Genomic DNA, 22,736 nt, shown 5'->3' with positions numbered 1-22,736 from the left:
TTGTGAATGTTACAAATTGCTAAAATTGCAGTTTTCATTATTAAACAAGTTTCAGTGGCATAAATTAAGTGCATTTTAGCAGTATGAGTTCCCATCCATGAAGATAGTTTACTGAGAACCATTTAAACCTCACTTATCCAAAGGACAGCAAATGCGTTCTATCTTTGATAATCTCTCCCAACCGCTTTGTACCATGCTCCGCACCCATTATGCACTCAAGATACGCCGTCAATTGATTAGTTGACTAATCATGGGATAGAGGAGATTGGAACATCCTTCAAAGAGCAAATATCTTGTTCTTGTTATCCATGAATTTGTGTCCTGAATCAAGAATCCTTGTTTCAAAAGTGTAATTTGTATTGCCTTGTAATATTACACTTTTCTGCAGTTTTAGATTAATTTTGCAATTTCAGATACACTAGAATGTGTTTCTTTCTCTTAGAGTTTGAATCCTCACATGTTTTAGTACCTGTTAGAATTATGAAACGATGAGTAGCATTTTTAAGAAGTTTCTTCACACATAGGACCTTCCACCCCCGGCCCTCATCCTTTCCTCCAACTAGTAAGGAGAGCTTCTTCAGAATTAACTAAAAGAGTAATGTGAATCTTTGGATTCTGGTTGAGGTGATTATTTCATTTGTTTTGAAGAAGAGTCTATAAATGTATTTGGTGTCACTAATTGCCATTTATCAATCCCAAATGACTGACAATGTTTCTTTTTCCTTCAGGGACCATTAGTTCGATGGCTGAAAGTGAATTTCAGTGAAGCTTTCATAGCATGGATTCACGTGAAAGCTTTAAGAGTTTTTGTTGAGTCTGTTTTAAGGTAAATGACCTCAGTCGGGCAACTCCCTATTTTCTTGTATATTGTAACTCTCTCTATTGGTACTGAAGAATCAGTGACCACTTGGGTCTCTGGTTCTGTCCACACAGTGATAAAAGTAGGCTGGCACCATCTGGACGTGGAACTAGCTGGGCAATAAGGATGGCACAGCATACCAATGTGAATTATTTGGGACTTGGTGAAAATTTCCAGTTACAACATCATCCATCTTCAGACATGGTTGTTTAGGTTCTTCTGCAGGGCACTCAAGGTGATTTATGATTTTAATGCGCGCCATTGGCAGGGCGCCACTATGCCTCTTCTGACGCCGAGCAGGCGGGGAAGCGTATACAGGGTCCCTGAGTCTTTTCAGGAGATGAGGCACTGAAACAAGTTCAGATCAGTAAGGGTCTGAGAGGGTGGCCAGAAGTCTGGGGTCAAACGGGCAGTCCTGTTTTCGACTGGCCTGGCCCCTGATCAGTTCCAGTATGGAGCCAAACTCTCTCCTGTCGTGTTTTTTTGATTTCGGTTCTGGGTCCCTTGGTGCCGAGTCCTACGGCTCAGATGCTGTAATGGACTTCACCCTGACCTGGGAGGAGGATACAGAGGCCGTGGAGCAAGCGAGCGATTGTATTCATTCATTAACAGACTTCTAGGGAGAATTTATACAAGGTAAACTATTCTTTTAGTGAGGCACACACAAGCCATTCAGTATTTAAAATTGTAAATAGCTCGAGACTTCCTAGTCTCTCCAATCAACCAAAGGTATTTAATGAAGACGTGAATTAAGCCCTTGGGAGAGTACAATTCAGTGGAGTTGGTAGAAACGTTCCCTATCCTCAGAGAGTTCACAGGCATTAAAATAAATTAGAGAGAGGGGAAGTAGCATTTGGGTTCGGGGTGGGAAAAGTGTCAAAATACTTAAGGGGTACAGACCCAAATGCATAGATGGTGCAGAAAGGAGGGCGAATAGAATGGGTGAAAAGAAAGGGGAGGCTTCTTGGAGAAGATGTGGTTTCCGAAGGGCTCTGAAGATAGAGAGTAGTTATCTCCTGGGTGTGAAGTGGGAGGGAGTTCCAGGCCAGAGGTAGGACAAGAGCAAGGTGAGAGAGACAAGCTGGAGGCACAGAGAAAAGGTGGCCGTTAGAGAAACCAAGTGTGCAGCTGAGTGGTAGGAGATTAAAGAAGTTAGGAGGGGGAGATCCGATTGAGCATGGTGAAGCTGAAGGTAAGGAGTTCGTTTCTGGAGGTTTTTGAGAAGTGGGGAGATGTGCGCAGAACGTTTTTAAGAAAAATGATCCAGGTAGTAGAGTGAAGTAAACACTGGAGTCAGGGGAGACCGGGAGATCAGCGAAGAGGCTGATGCAGTATTCGGGCTGGAATAGGCCATGATTTGGGTTATGGTTATGGGAAGCAGCTTGGTCCAAGAGAAGGAGCACAGGCCTGGGAATCAAAGCACCTGGATTCTAATCCTAGCTCTGCCATTTGTCTGCTGCATCACCATGGGCAAGGTACTTAACATCTGAGGGCCTCAGTTACCTCATCTGTAAAATGAAGATTAAGAGTGTGAGCCCCATATGGGACATGGATCATGTCTACCTGATTAATTTATATCTACCCCAGTGCTTAGAAAAAAAAATAATGGCATTTGTTAAGCAGTTACTATGTGCCAAGCACTATCCTAAGCGTGGTGGTGGTGGTGGGGGGGTGGATACAAAGTAATCAGGTTGTCCCACATGGGGCTCACAGCCTTAATCCTCATTTTACAGATGAGGTAACTGAGGTACAGAGAAGTTAAGTTACTTGCCCAAAGTCACACAGCAGACAAGTGGCGGAGCTGGGATTAAAACCCATGACCTCTGACTTCCAAGCCCGGGCTCTTTCCAGTGAGCCACGCTGCTTCAGCGTGGAACAGTACTTGACCCATAATAAGCCCTTGATAAATGTCATTATTAGTACTCTTATCCTTTATATTAATTATTGCCTTCAACTCTGGCCCTCTTTGTGTTCCGCGTTAATTTCTCAGGTATGGCTTACCAGTTAATTTCCAGGCAATGCTTCTTCAACCCAATAAGAAAACAATGAAGAAACTGAGAGAAGTGTTGTATGACTTGTACAAGCACCTGGACAGCAGCGCAGCAGCTATTATAGATGTAAGTACTTGTTTACGTGGCTTGCTAGAACAGAAATTTATGGTGTCTTTCAGAAAAGATTTATGCATCAGTCAGTGGTATTTAATGGACATCTACTTGCAGACCACAGGACTAAGCACTTAGGCAAGTCCTGTAGAATTAACAGACAGAATTACTGACCTCTAGGAGCTTGCAATCTCATGGGGGAGAGCGATACTTATAATTACAGGTTACGCGAAGTAATAGAGAATAAAGATATAGACATATAGGTTAGGGGGTGTGTGACAACCGAAGTACTCAGATGGAAGTGGCAGTTGAGCGGGGGATAGAGAAGGGGGGATGAATTTAATTGTTGAAAACCTCTTGGAAGAGATGAGATTTCAGAAAGGCTTTGAAGAGAGGGAGAACAGTAGTCTGCCTGCCAGATGTTAAGGGGGAGGAAGTTCCAAGAAAATCTAGGCAAGAAGAAGGGTATGAACAAGAAGTCAGTCTTCTGGACTGCAAGCTCTTTGTGGATAGGGAATATGTCTGTTTTTTTGTATTCTGTACTCTCCCAAGTGCTTACTGCAGTGCTCGGCAGACAGTAAGCGCTCAATGAATACGACTGAATGAATGGTGGAAGAAACAAAAATGGGATACAGTGAGTTGGTTGACTTGAGAAAAACAAAGGGTATGACCCATAGTAGTGGGAGAAGAATGGATAAGTAAGAGGAGAGCTCTGAGTACCTTAAATCCAGCGCTCAAGAGTTTTGTCTTGATGCTGTGAAGAACGGGTAGTCATTAGAGGTTTTTATAGTGTGGAGAAATGTGTGCAGAGCAATGTTTTAGAATAATGATTAGGGCAGCTGAGTGAAGTATGGACTGGAAGCAAAGAAATCATCAAAAAGAGTGATTTAGTAATCTAACCGGGATGTGACAGGTGCCTGGACCAGCAGGTTAATCCCAACCATTTGACATCTTGAAGGAAGGAAGGAAATAACTGTTTGTTTAGCCTATTAAAAGTACAGTGGACATTGCTTTAAGAGCCTCATTCTGGTCATGGAGGTTTTTGACCAAAAACCTATAGAAGGGATTGTTTGTAGAGCTAGTGGCTGGCACAGTAATAGTAATAAAAATGATTATGGTATTTATTGTGCTATTTGCCAGGCACCGTACTAAGTGCTGGGGTGAATACAAGCAAATCAGGTGGGACACAGTCCCTGTCCCGCACACGGGGAGCTCAGTCTCAATCCCTATTTTACATTTGAGGGAACTGAGGAGCAGAGAAGTGAAGTGACTTGCCCAAGGTCACACAGCGGACAAGTGGCAGAGCCAGAATTATTACCCATGACCTTCTGACTCTCAGGCCCGTGCTCTAGCCACTGTGCCATCTTGTCCCTCCCCGTTGTGTACCTACTGGAGCAGGGAGTGCCACAAGCAACTAGGTAGGCAGGGGCGCAGCCCATTGCCCAGGGCACACAAGAATTTGGTGTTCAAAATGCTAATCTGAGCACTAGAAGTAACCAAAGGAAGGTAATAAATGAAAATAGCCTAAGGAAGAATATTAATGGAGACAGGTATGTTTTTGTCCTAGCTGATTAGTCATTCATTCATATTTATTGAGCATTTACTATGTGCAAAGCACTGTAGTAAATGCTTGGGAGAGTACAATATAGCAGTGAACAGACACATTCCTTGCCCACAATGAGCTTTCAGTTTTGAAGGAGAAACACATTAATAAATAGATACATGACAAATATGTAATTATGTGATTGACAATCAGTGGTACTAATTGAGTGCTTACTGTCTGCTGAGCACTGTACAGAGAAGCAGCATGGCATAGTGGATAGAGCACGGGCCCAGTAGGGGAGTCAGAAGATCATGATCATGTCTGCTGTGTGACCTTGGACAAGTCGCTTTACTTCTCTGGGCCTCAGTTCCCTCATCTGTAAAATGGGGATTGAGATTGTGAGCCCCACGTGGGACAGGGACTGTGTCCAACTCAATTTGCTTGTACCTACCCTAGCGCTTAGTACAGTGCCTGGCCGTAGTAAGTGCTTAACAAATGCTATTATTATTATTATTATTATTATTATTATTATTATTATTATTATTATTATTATTACTAAGTGCTGGGGAGAGTAGAATACAACAGAGTTGGGAGACACATTCGCTGCCCACAGTGAGCCTGAGAAGACCTCAGATTGTATTTTACAGAAATTAAGCCTAAAACCTAATGAACATTTAAATAGAGATCAGTCAACAGAGTTGGGAGACACATTCCCTCCCCACAATGAGCCTGAGAAAACCTCAGATTGTATTTTACAGAAATTAAGCCTAAAACCTAATGAACATTTAAATAGAGATCAGTCAACAGAGTTGGGAGACACATTCCCTGCCAACAATGAGCCTGAGAAGACCTCAGATTGTATTTTACAGAAATTAAGCCTAAAACCTAATGAACATTTAAATAGAGATCAGTTAAGTCTTGCAACTATTCCTTATCATATGCTTACTAGATGTTTGTTCACTAAACCCTGTAAAGTGATTTCACCCTCTCTCCCCCCAAACCCAAAAAACAAATACTAAAATAAAAGAATCCCTCTTAAGAATGTTCCTCAGTTGTTTAATAGGTAGGGATATAGTGGTAGGAGCAGCAGCATTTATTGAATGCCCTCACTTTGGTAATAATAATTGTGGTATTTGTTAAGCGCTTACTATGTGCCAGGCACTGTAGTAAGCACCAGGGTAGATACAAGACAATTGGGTTGAACACAGTCCCTGTAACACATAGGGCTCACAGTTTTATTCCCCATTTTTTTATTTTTACTTATTTTATTTTGTTGGTATGTTTGGTTCTGTTCTCTGTCTCCCCCTTTTAGACTGTGAGCCCACTGTTGGGTAGGGACTGTCTCTATGTGATGCCAATTTGTACTTCCCAAGTGCTTAGTACAGTGCTCTGCACATAGTAAGCGCTCAATAAATACGATTGATTGATTGATTGATTTAAGAGCCTCATTCTGGTCATGGAGGTTTTTGACCAAAAACCTATAGAAGGGATTGTTTGTAGAGCTAGTGGCTGGCACAGTAATAATAATAAAAATGATTATGGTATTTCTTGTGCTAGCTATTTGCCAGGCACTGTACTAAGTAACACATAGGGCTCACGGTTTTATTCCCCATTTTACAGAGGAGGGAACTGAGGCCCAGAGAAGTGAAGTGACTTGCCAAAGGTCACACAGCAGACAAATGGCAGAGTTTGGATTAGAACCCCATGACCTTCTGCTTCCCAGGCCCATGCTTGATCCACTACGCTGTGGTCTTAAATGTGGTCAAATTTATAGCATGTGTTTGACACAGTAAGCCTTTTCCCCCATGCAAAGTCTCATTTTGCCAACGGAAGTGACTCTCATCCTTTCTAAGGCACTGCCCCCCACTTCTGACTCAGGGTTCCATCTGAAGCCCTTCCCCTTTACACCTGCAGGTTTTTCCCTCCCAGCCCCATATTACCACAGAAAAATAACAAGCCAAAGGAGCCAGTAAGAAGAGAAACTACGTCTTAAGCTCCTGGTTCCCTGGTAGGCCTGCTTGTGGAACTATTTCGTATCAGAAACCCCCAGTTGACACACCCAGGCTCTGGGGAACTGGCCCTGGTGTTATCAGTGGGAGCAGTCTTCTTTCTTCCTGGGTTCCCCAGAGTTCTCATTTCCTCAGGTAACACAGTGAGAAGCAGCTAGTAGTAAAAATAATAATAATAATAATGGCATTTGTTAAGCACTTACTATGTGTTAAGCACAAGGTAAGCAGGTTGGACACAGTCCCTGTCCCACTTGGGGCTCACGTTCTCAATCCTCATTTTACAGATGAGGTAACTGAGGCACAGAGAAGTGAAGTGACTTGCCCGCGGTCACACAGCAGACAAATGGCAGAGCCGGGATGAGAACCCCCAACTTCTGACTCACAAGCCCGCACTCTTGCCACTGGGGCATGTGGGGGTCTACTACAAAATGGCCAGATGCCCCTTTTCCCTCCCAAATTTGAGGGTCCCCGCGTGTACCCTGACTGAAAACCTCAGAGTTCGAGTGTAGCTAGTTTAAGGAAAAGGTTGTAAGAGTGAAATGCCCTCCTCCCCATCTGATGTTAGGTTTCTCTTGTCTTCCTGTGAATTAATTTGTTTATGCCCAGGGTGTTTCAGATATTGTGCAGGTTCCCATATCTGCCTAAAGAGTCTTGCCAAACCAATACCCAGCCTTTATTTGTAGGTGATCAGGCAAGCAGTGTGGGTTAGTAGGTAGAGCACGAGCCCGGGAGTCAGAAGGATCTGGGTTCTAATTCCAGCCCTGCCACATGTCTGCTGTGTGACCTTGGGCAAGTCACTCAACTTCTCTAGGCCTCAGTTACCTCATTTGTAAAAAATGGGGATTAAAAATGTGAGCCCAGTATGGGACAGGGACTGTTTCCATCCTGATTAACTTATATCTAACCCAGCGGTGAGGACGCTGCTTGGCACATAGTAAGTGTTTAACAAGTACCGTGATTATTATTATTAAATCATAAATAACCCAGTAGTAGGTGCTTGAAAAATAGACAGAGTGGTGCAGAAGTTAGGGAAGGGGGGCCTACTTTCCTATCCTTCATATATCCACAGCTCTCAGCCCATTTCTTCCTGCTCGGATGCTGCCGCTCCCCTTTAGCATTAGTTGTTCAGCCAGGAGCAAAATCGGACTTGTACATAAAAGCACACTAACCCCAGCTCTCTGAATAACCCCCCATTCAGCCGTTCCGAGCCGGATGTACTTCCTTAAATGCCTGTGACTCTCCGGGCCCGGATCTCGTGTCAAGTGGGGCACCGTGGCCCGCTCGTAAGTGAGCTGGCAGCTTCGTTTTTCAGCCCCTACCCTGGCGTCCAAGCTCGTCCTCTCAGTCGGAGCCCTGCTGAGTCACCGATGAACTATGTAGGCTGGGCAGTGTTCGGATGCCTGGAGCGTGAGTGTTTCCCATTCTGTACATAAACAGTAACTGATGGTTCCTTAATCATCTTTTCTCATTGGGCCTAAGAGTTCCTGAATTTTCTTTTAGTGTCCCAGTGCAATGGGAGGCAGGAAATTCGAAAGGAAAGGATGGGAAAATAGAATCAAGAAGGACGAAGGTCCCAGTCAGAACCGACTCTTAATGAGAAAAGCCAATAGAATGACCGAGAAGCATTCAGTAGGGTTATAATGCTTAATCCGGTTATTCACGTGGATTCTTTTAGGTGACGATGATAGTATTTGTTAAACGCTTACGGTGTCAAGCACTGTTCAAAGTGCTGGATAGGTAGCCCAGTGTGGGCAGGGATTGCCTCTCTTTACTGCCGAGTTGTGCTTTCCAAGCACTTAGTACAGTGCTCTGCACACAGTAAGTGCTCAATAGATATGATTAAATGAATGAATGAAACTCATCAGTTTGGACACAGTCCCTGTCCCACACTGGGCACACAGTCTTAATCCCAATTTAATCACAGTGGGGCTAATAAGAAGCAGCGGAGAAGCAGCGTGGTCCAGTGGAAAGAGCATGGGCTTTGGAGTCAGAGGTCATAGGTTCTAATCCTGGCTCCGCCAACTGTCAGCTGTGTGACTTTGGGCAACTCGCTTAGCTTCTCTGTTCCTCAGTTACCTCATCTGTAAAATGGGGATTAAAATTGTGAGCCGCACATGGGACAACCTGATCACCTTGTAACCTCCCCAGCGCTTAGAACAGTGCCTTGCACATAGTAAGCGCTTAACAAATATCATCATTATTATTATTATCCCCATTTTACAGATGAAGTAACCGAGGTGCAGAGAGGTTAAGTGACTTGCCCAAAGTCATATAGCTGGCAAGTAGAGTCGGGATTAGAACCCAGGTCCTCTGACCCCCAGGCCCATACTCTATCCACTAGGCCACACTGTCCCTGCAGTCTTTACAATTTTGATAGCCAGTAGAACAACCTGTTTTATTTTTCCAAGTTTTATAGAAGTGAAAATTTCAGAAATGAGTGGTGAATGCACAAAAGAATCTGAAGCAGCTCTTGCCAATTTCTGTATTGATTTCAAGGAGAGCATTTCATTCATTCACTTCATTTCTCTGTGCCTCTGTTGCCTCATCTGTGAAGTGGGGTGAGACTCTGAGCCCCATGTGGGACAGGGACTGTGCCCAACCTGTTGGTTTGTATCCACCCCAGTGCTTAGTACGATGTGTGGCACACAGTAAGTGCTAACAGATACCACAATTATTATTATTATTGTTATTATTATTATTATTATGAGGAGGTGTAGGGAAATCCTGCTTCCCTAGAAGCCTGCTCTGTTTCTGGGTTTCACCAGGAGAAGAGCGCATGAGAAGAGAAGCAGCGTGGCTTTGGAGCCAGAGGTCATGCGTTCAAATCCCGGCTCCGCCACTTGCCAGCTGTGTGACTTTGGGCAAGTCACTTAACTTCTCTGTGCCTCAGTTGCCTCATCTGTAAAATGGGGATTAAGACTGTGAGCCCCCTGTAGGGCAACCTGATCGCCTTGTAACCTCCCCAGCGCTTAGAACAGTGCTTTGCACATAGTAAGCGCTTAATACATGCTACTATTATTATTATTATTAATGAGAGGGTTTACCATGCTTGCTGCCGCCCTGTTGCCCTGATCCAGTTTGTCCACAATTGTTGGGAGGCTTTCATGGCTTATTATGGGCAGGGACTGTGTTGTTGTACTCTCTCAAGCACTTAGTACAGTGTAAGCACTCAAAAAATATGACTGAATGAATGAGTGAAGGTAGAAAGCATTGACAATTTAAAGGGAGTCAGTAATGTAGTTGCTGAAAGTGAGAAAGGGAAAAAAAATGAACTTAAAACCCATCAAATTCAGGCATGTGCAACCTTCGTTCCCATGTTAGCCAGGAAGTTTGGAGCAAGGGACCCATACTTTCCCAATGCTCCCCTGCTGTTTCTGGGCTAAGCCAGTGGAAGGACATAGGGATTAAAGGCCAAAAATGCTTGCTGTTTAACACCTATCTGAGTCTGTCTCCGCAAAGAGGACTCCCCTTTCCTTTTGTATCCATAGCCACCATTAACTCCGCGCTCTCTTCTCTGGTGAACACCCATTAAAAAGGCCACATTGTGAATACAGGGACCCTGTTTCCGGGGCTAAACCAGTGTGGGAAAATGAAGGGCAAAAGAATAAACCTAGGGAGGGGACTTAGCCTGCTTACAGTTCTCCTGCCTGGTTCTGAATCTGAGTCTGAGAGGGCTTCCGGCCTCTTATTCCCTTCCAGTTAAGCATTGAGCATTTAGTATCATCATCATCATCAATCGTATTTATTGAGCGCTTACTGTGTGCAGAGCACTGTACTAAGCGCTTGGGAAGTACAAGTTGGCAACATATAGTGACAGTCCCTACCCAACAGTGGGCTCACAGTCTATAAGGGGGAGACAGAGAACAAAACCAAACGTACTAACAAAATAAGATAAATAGAATAGATATGTACAAGTAAAATAAATAGAGTAATAAATATGTACAAACATATATACATATATACAGGTGCTCTGGGGAAGGGAGTACTAAGTACTTGGGAGAGTGCACTAAGGCTAGAAGATACCGTTCCAGCCCTCAGAGAGGGGAGATGGACACAAAATAAGTGACAGTAGAAAGAAGAGAAAGAAAAAAGTGGATGTGTAGTGATTAAATAAAGGGGTATGTAAGATACCAGGAACAGGTAAAAGTAATTGTGGTATTTTTAAGTGCTTACTAAGTGCTGAGGTAGCTACAAGTTAAGCAGGTTGGACACATTCCCTGACCCACACGAGGCTCACAGCCCGAGGAGGAAGAACAGGTACTTCACCTCCGTTTTACAGATGAGGAAGGGGAAGCACAGAAAATGAAAGCACTTGCTCAAGATTAGAACCCAGGTCTCTGACTCCCAGGACTGTGTTCTTTTTACTAGGCCCCACTGCTCTGTCCTGCGGATGGGTGTGAGTGCATAATTGTGTAGTTGTTGGCGAGTCCCGAGGCGGGTGTTGTTGTGGGGGGTGCCCTGGGGGCAGGAGGTGTGAATTGAGGAAGGGTTCCTGGAGACCTCTGAGGATGAGAGGACTGTGGCTGATGGATTTCTGAAGCGAGGGAATTGTAAGTAGGAAGAAGGGCAGGAGCAAGGAGTTAGAGGCAGGGGAGAGGAAAGTGAGGCTCACTAAGTTACCCTGAGAGGAATGAAGAGGACAAGTTGAGGTTTAGAGGGGAGAAGAGAGCAGGCCTGAAGAAGGAGAGAGCTGTTGGAGTGCCTTAAAGCCAGCGATCAGGAGTTTCTGCTTGATGAGGGGAGGATGGGTAGACATTGAAGGTTTTTGAGAGAAGAGGAACTACACACGCTGAAGGATATTTTAGAAAACTAATCTGGGCCACGTGGAGTGGAGAAGGCTGATACAATAGCCTGTAGGTGGCAAGTGCCTCAACTAAGTGGTAGCTATTTGGAGGAAGAGGAAAGCGCAGCTCTAGGAAATATTGTGGAGGAAAAACCAACAGGATTTAATAATAATAATAATATTTGTTAAGCGCTTGCTATGTACCAAGCACTGTTCTAGACACTGGGGTAGATACAAGGTCACCAGGTTGTCCCACGTGGGGCTCACAGTCTTAATTCCCATTTAACAGATGAGGTAACTGAGGCAGAGAGAGGTTAAGTGACTTAAGTCACCCAGAAGACAAGTGGCAGAGCAGGGATTAGAACCCATATCCTCTGACTAAATATGAGAGTTGAGAGGGAGGAATCATTCATTCATTCATTCGATCATATTTATTGAGCGCTTACTGTGTGCAGAGCACTGGACTAAGCGCTTGGGAAGTAGTAGTTGGCAACATATAGAGACGGTCCCTACCCAACAGTGGGCTCACAGTCTAGAAGGGGTAGACAGACAACAAAACAAAACATATTAACAAAATAAAATAAATAGAATAAATATGTGCAAGTAAAACAAATAAATAAATAAATAAAGTAATAAATATGTACAAACATATACATATATATATATACAGGTGCTGTGGGGAGGGGAAGGAGGTAAGGTGGGGGGAAGGGGAGGGGGAGTGAGGGGAGAGGAAGGAGGGGCCTCAGTCTGGGAAGGCCTCCTGGAGGAGGTGAGCTCTCAGTAGGGCTTTGAAAATCAAAGATAATGCCAAGGTTGCAGATTTTGGAGGCAAAGATGGAGGAGGGGTTGTCCACTGGTGCAGTGGTAAATTTAGGTAGAAGAGAAAGATGATCTGGGAGGGAAGATGAGGTGTTCATTAGGGACATTGATCTTAACTTTCCCTGGAACCCCGAAATTGTCCCGGAGGCAGGAGGAAATGCCTGCTTGCTGAAGAGGTGAGAGATCAGGGTAGATTTGATAGTCATCTGCAAAAAATAGTTGTTGAAGTTCTGGAAATGCTCCACAAGGGAGTGGGTATAAAGTTGAAAGAGGGCAGGAAGAGAGCCTTGAGGGAGAGCATGATGGGTGGTGAAAGACCCAACAACAGAGATAAAGTAGGAGGAGCTGGAGAACTAGGAGAGAAGTGTGTCAGTGGATCCAAGTTTTGATAGTGTTTTCAGCAATAATAATAATAATAATAATAATAATTGGCATTTGTTAAGCGCTTACTATGTGCAAAGCGGTTATATGGGTCAGAGGCAGTCAAGAGATGGAGGAGGATTAGGATTGAGTGTGGTCTGCTTGCTTTCCCAAGGAGAAAGTCAATGGTGACCTTATGCTTTTTAATAGCATTTTTTAAGCACTTACTATGTGCCAAGCCCTGTACTAAGCTGTGGGGTAGAGACAAGCTAATCCAGTTGGACAGAGTCCACGCCCCACGAGGGGCTCCCAGTCTTAATGCCCATTTTACAGATGACATAACTGAGGCACAGAGAAGTGAAATGACTTTCCTAAGGTCACACAGCAGGCAAGTGAGAGAGTCGGGGTGAGAACTCAGGGCCTTCTGATTCCCAGACCCATCCTCTGTCCAGTAGGCCATGGTGCTTGGAGAGTGTGGTCTCTGGAGTGAAGAGAGTGGAAGCTAGGTCACAGTGGAAACTAGGTCGCAGAAATTGTGGGAGAAGTAGAGGCAGTTGGTGTAGATAACCAGCCTGTGAAGGATGGACGATTAGGAGCAGGTTGTAGTGGAATCCATAGAAGGCCTATGATGAGATGTTCAAGAGCAGAGACCTGCTGATGTGCAGATGAGCACACTCATACACACACATCTGCACACCCACACACAATCAATCAGTCGATCTGCTGAGAGCAGAGAGCTGTTCTAACCCCTGGGAGAGTACAGAAGTTAGAATAATAATAATAATTATAGAATTGAAATGCTTGCTATGTGCCAGGCACTGCACTAAGCACTGGGGTGGATCCAAGCAAATCGGGTTGGACACAGGCCCTGTCCCACATAGGGCTAACAGCCTCAATCCCCATTTTAAAGATGGGGTAGCTGAGGCCCATAGAAGCGAACCGACTTGCCCAAGGTCAAACAGCAGACGAGTGGCAGAGTCAGGATTAGAACCCATGGCCGTCTGTCTCCCAAGCCCATGCTCTATCTAGACATGATCCCTATCCTTCAAGGAGCTTACAGTCTAATAGGGAAGACAAGCTAAGCTCCTTGTGAGCAGGGAAGGTGTCTACCAATCCTGTAGTATTGTGGTCTACCCACAGTAAGTGCTCAGGAAATGTCATTAATGGAAATACCATTGATTTAGGCAGTGGTTTAACTAAGTTTCAGGCCACGGGAGAAGTGCAACAGTCAGTCAGTCAATTATATTGAGTGCTTATTGTGTGCAGTGAACTGTACTAAGTACTTGGGAGAGTACAATATAACAGACACATTCCCTCCCCACAGCGAGCTTACAGTCTACAGGGGGAGAATCCATTGTAATAATAATAATAATAATGTTGGTATTTGTTAAGCGCTTACTATGTGCAAAGCACTGTTCTGAGTGCTGGGGTAGAGACAAGGTAATCAGGTTGTCCCACGAGGGGCTCACAGCCTTCATCCCCATTTTACGGATTAGGGAACCGAGGCCCAGAGAAGTGAACTGACTTGCCCAAAGTCACACAGCTGACAAGGGGCGGGGGCCGGGATTTGAACCCGCGGCCTCCGACTCCAAAGCCCCTGCTCTTTCCACTGAGCCACGCTCAGCCAGTCAGTCGTATTTACTGAGCACTTACTGTGTGCCGAGCACTTTACTAAGTGCTTGGGAGAGTGAGCCCACTGTTGGGTAGGGACTGTCTCTATATGTTGCCAATTTGTACTTCCCAAGCGCTTAGTACGGTGCTCTGCACATAGTAAGCGCTCAATAAATACGATTGATGAGGATGATGATGAGAGGACAATATAACGGACACATTCCCTGTTCACCATGAGCTTCCAGTCCAGAGGAGGGAGACAGACATTAATATAAATAAATTACAGAGAAGTACAGAAGTGCTGTGGGGCTGGGAGGGGGAAATGAACAAAGGGAGCAAGTCAGGGTGATGCAGAAGGGAGTTCAAGGAAAAAGAGGGAAGTCCTCTTGGAGAAGATGTGCCTTCAGGAAGGCTTTGAATAGCGGGAGAGTAATACCTATCGGATATGAGAAGGGAGGGCGTTCCAGGATAGGGGCGGAATATGGATGCGGGGTTCGCAGCGAGATAGATGAGATTGAGGTATAGTGAGAAGGCTAGCCTTAGAGGAGCGAAGTGTGCGGACTGGGTTGGAGTAGAGAGATGAGGTAGGAGGGGGCAAGGTAGTTCAAAGCCAATGCTCGATGCAGAGAGGAATGAGCAACTATTGGGCGTTTCTGTGGAGTGGGGACACAGATGCAGGGGGCATATACACATATATACGCACTCTGGAAAATGGACAGAGGGTCAGAAACATTGCAACCATCACCAAATGAACAAATGTACATATCGTTAAAGCATCATCATCATCATCATCAATCGTATTTATTGAGCGCTTACTATGTGCAGAGCACTGTACTAAGCGCTTGGGAAGTACAAATTGGCAACATATAGAGACAGTCCCTACCCAACAGTGGGCTCACAGTCTAAAAAGGGGAGACAGAGAACAAAACCAAACATACTAACAAAATAGAATAGATATGTACAAGTAAAATAGAGTAATAAATATGTACAAACATATATACATATATACAGCTGCTGTGGGGAAGGGAAGGAGGTAAGATGGGGGGGATGGAGAGGGGGACGAGGGGGAGAGGAAGGAAGGGGCTCAGTGTGGGAAGGCCTCCTGGAGGAGGTGAGCTCTCAGTAGGGCTTTGAAGGGAGGAAGAGAGCTAGCTTGGCAGATGGGCAGAGGGAGGGCATTCCAGGCCCGGGGGATGACGTGGGCTGGGAGTCGACGGCGGGACGGGCGAGAACGAGGTACGGTGAGGAGATTAGCGGCAGAGGAGCAGAGGGTGCGGGCTGGGCTGGAGAAGGAGAGAAGGGAGGTGAGGTAGGAGGGGGCGAGGGGATGGACAGCCTTGAAGCCCAGGGTGAGGAGTACATAGCTTTGAATTATAGATTATAAATTATGTATATTAGTGCCTGTCTCCCCCTCTAGACTCTAAGCTCGTTGTAGGCAGGGAACGTTGTGGCATTGTACTCTCCCAAGCGCTTAGTACATAGTAAGTGCTCAATCAATTCCACTGATGATGATCAATCAATCAATCGTATTTATTGAGCGCTTTCTGTGTGCAGAGCACTGTACTAAGGGCTTGGGAAGTACAAGTTGGCAACATATAGAGACAGTCCCTACCCAACAGTGGGCTCACAGTCTAAAAGGGGGGTGATGATGACCCAAAAGGAAAACAGAAAATGAGAAAGATGATATACCTCTCATTCTGTTTAAGCTGAATGAAGGCTGGGTGTTTCTGCTAGTAATAGTCGCAACAGGCTGTAAGCTGTGTGGGCTTACTCTCCCAAATGCTTAATACTGTGTTGTGCACACAGCAAGTGCTTAATAAATATGATTGACTGATTAATAGCATTTATTGAGTACCCATTTGATGCAGTGCCCTGTGCTAGGCACTTGAGAAGTGCAGAATAACAAAGTGACACCTTCCCTGCCCGCAAGGAGCTTACACCCTTATCAGGGGCAAATTTTTTTTTCCTAAAAATCTATTTACGAGACAGAAAAAATATTCACTAGCTGCCAAAATAAATGAATTAAGCAGTGTTGTCTAAGTTCCTAAGTGCTAGAGCTGGCTGAAGAGATGCTATGGTCCAGGGTGCTGGGAAATTGGTGACGGCTTGTTGGAGTCTGGGATTTTAGAAGGAATTTGAATGTAGAGAAGTCTGGGAGCTGTCTGATGAGGGAAGGGAGGGAGTCCCAAACCAGGGGAACAGTAAAAGCTAAGGAAAGAAGGAAGGGAGGCAGGGGAATCCAGAGCAAGGTACAACCCCTTCAATTAACATATATAAAACAAGCCAAACTTGGAGAAGGATGTACATTATTTTTTTTCCTGTTCCGAAGGTTATGTATGCTTGGAAAAGGAGCAGTGTTGTCATTAAGTATTTCTCTGAAGGGAGGTTGTTATAAATGAACAAAAAGCTAAAATTAGTGCTGGGTTTATTCTTCCAGGGCTGCATTAGAAATCAGTGTCTTCCTAATTATTTTTTCCTTTGAGGTCACAGAAATTGTATCTGGCACATTGGCATTAACCAGAGACTTTTAGCAGTTGACTACCATTGCAGATTATAAAGGAGAAAATTTGGAATTGAGTTTCTTCGCTAAAGAGATGATGCCAAGCTATGCTACTTGACATTGCCAGGAAAGTCTTATAACAAGTTCCAAGGGAAAAAAAAAAAAATCTTGGTTATCTCCTGCCGTGTGCAACATTCTTTCATTTAGCCTCATTAAGGGAAGACTGATCCACCAGCCCAACTAACTGCCAACAAAAGAGCAAGCTTCTCACCTAAAAGGATGTCGGCGTTATGCTCAGTACAGCACTGTGTACCATCTGTCCACAAGCTTGCCTGGGGGTGGGGAAAAATCAACACTAGCTTTCCAAACGTCTAAAGCTAAATGGTTGCTAGGCGACACAAATGTTTTCAACCTCATTTTCAGTCAAATGAGATGGATGATGAGTTGGTAGGCGGCTATTTTTGTCCCATTATTTCCAAATTGGGAGGCCATCCTGTTTCAGCCCATGCGAGTGCGTTGTCCTTTCTCCCCCGCCACACCCCAGCTGGCATTAGCTGCCCAGCAGGGCTGAGAAGAGCTTTTTACTTCCCTCCTCACCCTGCTGCCAGTCCTCCTAGACTCCAGAAACTGGGATGAAATTCCCACAGAGCCACTGGGTTGGGGACAGAAATCTTGAGGCTTAGAAGAGGCCAAAACGCACTCTGCCGTTTGTGCCGCTGTGCTCACTTCAGAGTCGATAGATCCAAAACAAAATGAAACCTTTGGCCGCAGCGTGGTTCGAGGTTTTTATGTAACTTCCACAACAGGTAACGAGACTGTGGAGCTCACTGTTTTTAGACTGTGAGCCCACTGTTTTTAGACTGTGAGCCCACTGTTGGGTAGGGACTGTCTCTATGTGATGCCAAGTTGTACTTCCCAAACGCTTAGTACAGTGCTCTGCACATCGTAAGCGCTCAATAAATATGATTGATTGATTGATTGAGAGGAAACGTTAGGTAGCAAGACGGCCCATCCCTAGCAATCAGAATGGCTGTCAAGGAGGCCGACCCTAAAGCCGTTCTTCCAAGCTTCGAGTCTCCATTTGGGGAGGTGGAACAATTAGGTCAAATGAATTAGGTCATAGTGGATAGAGCACAGGTCGGGGGTTCGAACCCCAGCTCTGCCACTTATCTTCTGTGTGACCTTGGGCAAGTCTCTCCATCATCATCATCATCAATCGTATTTATTGAGCGCTTACTATGTGCAGAGCACTGTACTAAGCGCTTGGGAAGTACAAATTGGCAACATATAGAGACAGTCCCTACCCAACAGTGGGCTCACAGTCTTCACTTCTCTGTGCCTCGGTTACCTCATCTGTAAAATGGGGAGCGAGATTGTGAGCCCCGTGTGGGACAGAGAATGTGTCCGACCCAATTTGCTGCTATCCACCCCAGAGCTTGGTATGATAATAATAATAATGATAGCATTTATTAAGCGCTTACTATGTGCAAAGCACTGTTCTAAGTGCTGGGGGGGGTTACAAGGTGATCAGGTTGTCCCACGGGGGGCTCACGGTCTTCATCCCCATTTTACAGATGAGGGAACTGAGGCCCAGAGAAGTGAAGTGACTTGCCCAAAGTCACACAGCTGACAGTTGGTGGAGCCAGGATTCGAACCCATGACCTCTGACTCCAAAGCCCGGGCTCTTTCCACTGAGCCACGCTGCTTCTCTAGTATAGTGCGTAGCACTATTGTAAGTGCTTAACAAATGCTATTATTATTATTATTATTATTATTATTATTATTATTATTATTATTATTACTGTGACTTTCCCTGTGGGTTTCTGGGAATGACTAGCAGTATGTTACTTGGCTAGCATTATCCTGTGTAGCAGTCGGTCAGTCAGTCGTATTTATTGAGGGCTTATTGCGTGCAGAGCCCTGTACTAAGCGCTTGGGAGAGTATAGCTTAATATAACAGATACATTTCCTGCCCACAGCGAACTATTCACCACAAATGTCGACCTGCCGCCAAGAGTTAAGGTTGGAAATATTTCAAGGGAACTATTTGGCCACTGATTGAAATAAAGGTAACCAAATATTTTTTTTTTTTTACAGGCTCCTATGGATATCCCAGGCTTAAACCTCAGTCAACAGGAATATTACCCATATGTGTACTACAAGATTGATTGCAACTTGCTGGACTTCAAATAAAAATGGTCCCTAACCCAGACAATCCTACCATACATAGTGTTGATGTATACGAACAGAAATGAGGTTGAAGTACGATGATACTTTTAACTCTCTCTCATTCCTCTGCTTGCTTCTTATTTCCTTTCCTTAGGTGACTTTTTCCCCCCATAGTGGTCCATCTCTTCAGGTTTTCTTTTTAAAGAAAATTCCATGTATCCTTGCTTTTAATCGATCAGGTCTGTAAATGTGTACTGAAAAGAGAATCAAGTTTATTTATAAACAGAAGAGTTTATTTAAAGAGAAGGTCATTCTTCACTGATGTGGCGACAGACATGGATTCTGTGCGTTACTATTGTTCATAAAGACCTTGTTTACAAGACGGTAGTGGAAACGTTTATACCATTTTGTTCACTGTATTTAGTAGATAGAACTGTTAAAATGTTATTGAATCGTGATGTAAAGAAATGTAATACTGTTCAGGTCTGTGTTTTCTGAATGTTTCAAACTACAATCCATGAGCACTGTCAACACCCACAGGAGAGAATAAAATTACCTGTGCAAAGGGGCATTGTGTGTGTATCTGCAAAGAATTACAATTTTCTCTAAACTTCTGTGCCATTTAAAGGAAGGGTTTGCTGTAAATCATACAGACCCCATTTGCATCGTTTACTTAGCACAGATGATTTAAATGTAATGGTAATTGTATTTAAACGCTTACTGTGTGCTAAGCACTGGGGTTGATAGAAGATCATCAGGTCCCCCATGGGTTCACTGCTTAAATAGGTGGGAGAACAGGTATTGATTGAATCCCCATTTTGCAGATGGGGGACCTGAGGCATAGAGGAGTTAAATGACTCGCCCAAGGTCACACGGCAGGTAGGTGGCAAAGCCGGGATTAGAACCCAGCCCCTGATTTCCATGCCTGTTCCACTAGGCCATAGTGCTTGTAATGTTCCAAATGGGGCCTGGAATACAAATTCACCATGATGATTTTAGCAAGTATTTTCAATACAGGATGGGTGTTTATATCTGTTCATCCATCTTTGCTATTCTTAAGTGATTAGGTACTAGATCAAGTTTACAAAAAAGTTCACTGAACTAAGCAGCTTTTCTCAGTTGAATGATTTTTAAAAGCTCATTGTGGGCAGGGGACATGTCTACCCACTCTGCTATATTGTACTCTCCCAAGAGCAGAGTACAGTGCACTGTATCCAGTAAGCACTAAATAAATACAATTGAACCGTTATTGAAAAATATTTCCTTAGTCACGCACTTAAACATCCTTCTCTGAAAATTTCCCTCAGAATATAAGAATGAGAAATTGAGTATGAGCTGGAGGCTTTTAAAAGCAGTATATTAAGAGTCCAGGGAAAGTGTAAAGTTGATCTCTTGGGTCATCTAAACTAGCCTAATTAAAGAGGATGTCAAGGAAAAAGAGTTATCTTTTTTTCAAGTGGAAAGCACACCCGAGTGAGAAAAGCCCCCCCCCCCCCCAAAAAAAAAAACCCTCTGAAAGATTGGCAGGTTAGGGACAAACTGGAAATTCAGTGTTTCAAAAGAAGTCAGAAAGACTTTTTGAGAGGGCTGCCAAAACTCTAAAAAGCATCTTCAAAGGAATCAAAAGCAGAAAGCTGCGTTGGAATCAGGTACTTAATGGTCAAGTTGTAAAAGGCAAAGGAGGGATGAGAAAGAGGTAACTGAGAGAGTCAATGGACTTGTTAGTATTTGTGCAGTGAGATATTAGACTGAGGGACTGGATCAAATAGTGGTACCTGTGGGAGGTTTTAGACCTAATCTTCTACTCGATGTAAACCAAAAAGTGTGACCTAGTGGATAGACCATGGACCTTGGGAGTCAGAAGGACCTGGGTTCTAATCCCGGCCCTGCCACTTGACCGCTCTGTGACCTTGGATGAGTCACAACTTCTCTGTGCCTCAGGTACCTCATTTGAAAAATGGGGATTAAGACTGAGCTCTATACGGGACAGGGACTGAGTCCAACCTGATTAACTTGTCTCTACCCCATCGCTTAGTACAGTGCCTGGCACATAGTAAGCATTTAAAAAAATACCATAATAGTTTACCTCCATCCCAGAACTGTGGAGTTCCTTGGAGAGGAAGTTGGGGAACTTTCGGTAAGAGTGAAAAGAATCTTCCATTTTCAAAAGCTGCGATCCTGAAAGGCTGGTAGATTGCCAGTGTCCCCTCTGGAACCTTGCTGAAGTTGTCTGAAGGGATCAGGGAGCAAGTGGATATAGGGGAAAGATTGGATGTTGCCACACTTAGATTTTCAAAAGGCCTTTGAACCAGTAAGGTAAGTTTGTTTTTTTTTTTTTTTAAAGGGGGTGAGAGAAAACAAACATTCTGTCATGGATAGAAAATTTGTTAAAATATCAGGATCAGAGGGTAGACCTAAACAGCCCATTTTCTGAGTGAAAAAAACATAGAGATGCTCCCCATTCAGGGACAGGGTTAGGGTTATACTTCGTTTTCAAAATTTATCTTGGAAAGTGCACTGTGATGTCTACCAGGCTCACGGATGACACAGTCAATCATTGGTATTTACTGAGCACTTACTGAGTGCAGAGCACTGTAATAAGTGCTTAGGAGAGTACAGTATAACAGAGTTGGTAGACAAGGTGGGAAGACAGGCATTAATATAAAGACACTAAGTTCAGGTGATGAAAGATTTGTTTTGTTCTCTGTCTCCCCCTTCTAGACTGTGAGCCCACTGTTGGGTAGGGACTGTCTCTGTTGCCAACTTGTACTTCCCAAGCACTTAGTACAGTGCTCTGCACACAGTAAGCGCTCAATAAATATGATTGAATGAATGAATCAATCTGTGAGCCCCCTTGTCCCCCCTCCATCCTCCCCGTCTTACCTCCTTCCCTTCCCCACAGCACCTATATATATGTTTGTACATATTTATTACCCTATTTATTTATTTATTTTACTTGTACATATCTATTCTATTTATTTTATTTTGTTAATATGTTTGGTTTTGTTCCCTGTCTCCCCCTTCTAGACTGTGAACCCACTGTTGGGTAGGGACTGTCTTTATATGTTGCCAACTTGTACCTCCCAATTTTACTTGTACATACCTATTCTATTTATTTTGTTAATATGTTTGGTTTTGTTCCCTGTCTCCCCCTTCTAGACTGTGAGCCCGCTGTTGGGTAGGGACTGTCTCTATATGTTGCCAACTTGTACTCCCCAAGCGCTTAGTACAGTGCTCTGCACACAGTAAGCACTCAATACGATTGATTGATTGAAAGGTCGTGCAGATGGAGATGGACTGCTGGGAGAGCTTGTGAAGATGAATGAGGGGGTGGAAAAGTGGAAAGGGAACAAGTGCATCCGGGGGAAAATAGTCCAAATTACTACTGTGTGTCAATGAGCCCTAAGTCACCAATCATAATGTAAGGAAGATTTTGCACTGGTTTCTATTTCTTAAACCAAGGACCCACTGAGGGGTGGAGTCCCAAAAGGCCATCTGGGAACTGAAAAGAAAGCAAAATGCTTAGTTTGGCCTTTATATGAACCCTATCTGCATGTGGAATACTGAATGCAATTCTGTATTTTAGAGCACAGTTGAGGTGCAAAAGGGACAGGGGAAAGGTGACCGAAATAATTAAGTAGATAAAGCAGCTCCTGAGTGAATGAAGATGGAAAGGATTAGGGCATCAAGCCCCCAGAGCAAGGAAGAGTTGGGAGTATATGTCCCTTTCCATGAGGCTGGCTGGCATCAAGGGGGGCCGTCATCACCCTGTTCCTCTATGCATTCTTGCCTGCCCCTGCTGAAGCCTAAGTCCTGGGTGGGATGGATGACCAAAGATCCATCAGTCCATCAGTGGTATTTATTGAATGCTTACTATGTGCAGAGCACTACTCTAAGCACTTGGGAGAGAACAATACAACAGAAGGAGTATACGTGTTCCCTCCCCTTAACAAGCTTACAGTCTGGAGGTTCTACAGTCCA

The 22,736-nt window shown here is 44.3% G+C and overlaps 1 protein-coding gene across 1 annotated transcript in view; it reads left to right on the top strand.

Moving 5' to 3' along the window:
- ATP6V1C1 (ATPase H+ transporting V1 subunit C1) overlaps positions 1–19,326 on the top strand; it is a 76,702-nt gene extending 57,376 nt beyond the window's left edge. The window contains exons 11-13 of the mRNA XM_038745900.1: positions 729–826; positions 2,850–2,976; positions 18,684–19,326. Of these exons, the coding sequence (XP_038601828.1) occupies positions 729–826; positions 2,850–2,976; positions 18,684–18,779 (321 nt within the window). The 3' untranslated portion in view covers positions 18,780–19,326. The remainder of the gene's footprint in view (positions 1–728; positions 827–2,849; positions 2,977–18,683) is intronic.
- The last annotated feature ends 3,410 nt before the right edge of the window (positions 19,327–22,736 follow it).

This window comes from Tachyglossus aculeatus, chromosome 4, assembly GCF_015852505.1.
Source record: "Tachyglossus aculeatus isolate mTacAcu1 chromosome 4, mTacAcu1.pri, whole genome shotgun sequence".
Taxonomy (NCBI): Eukaryota; Metazoa; Chordata; class Mammalia; order Monotremata; family Tachyglossidae; genus Tachyglossus; species Tachyglossus aculeatus.
The sequence above is the reverse complement of the archived record's forward strand: the minus strand, read 5'-3'. Positions and strand labels throughout refer to the sequence as shown.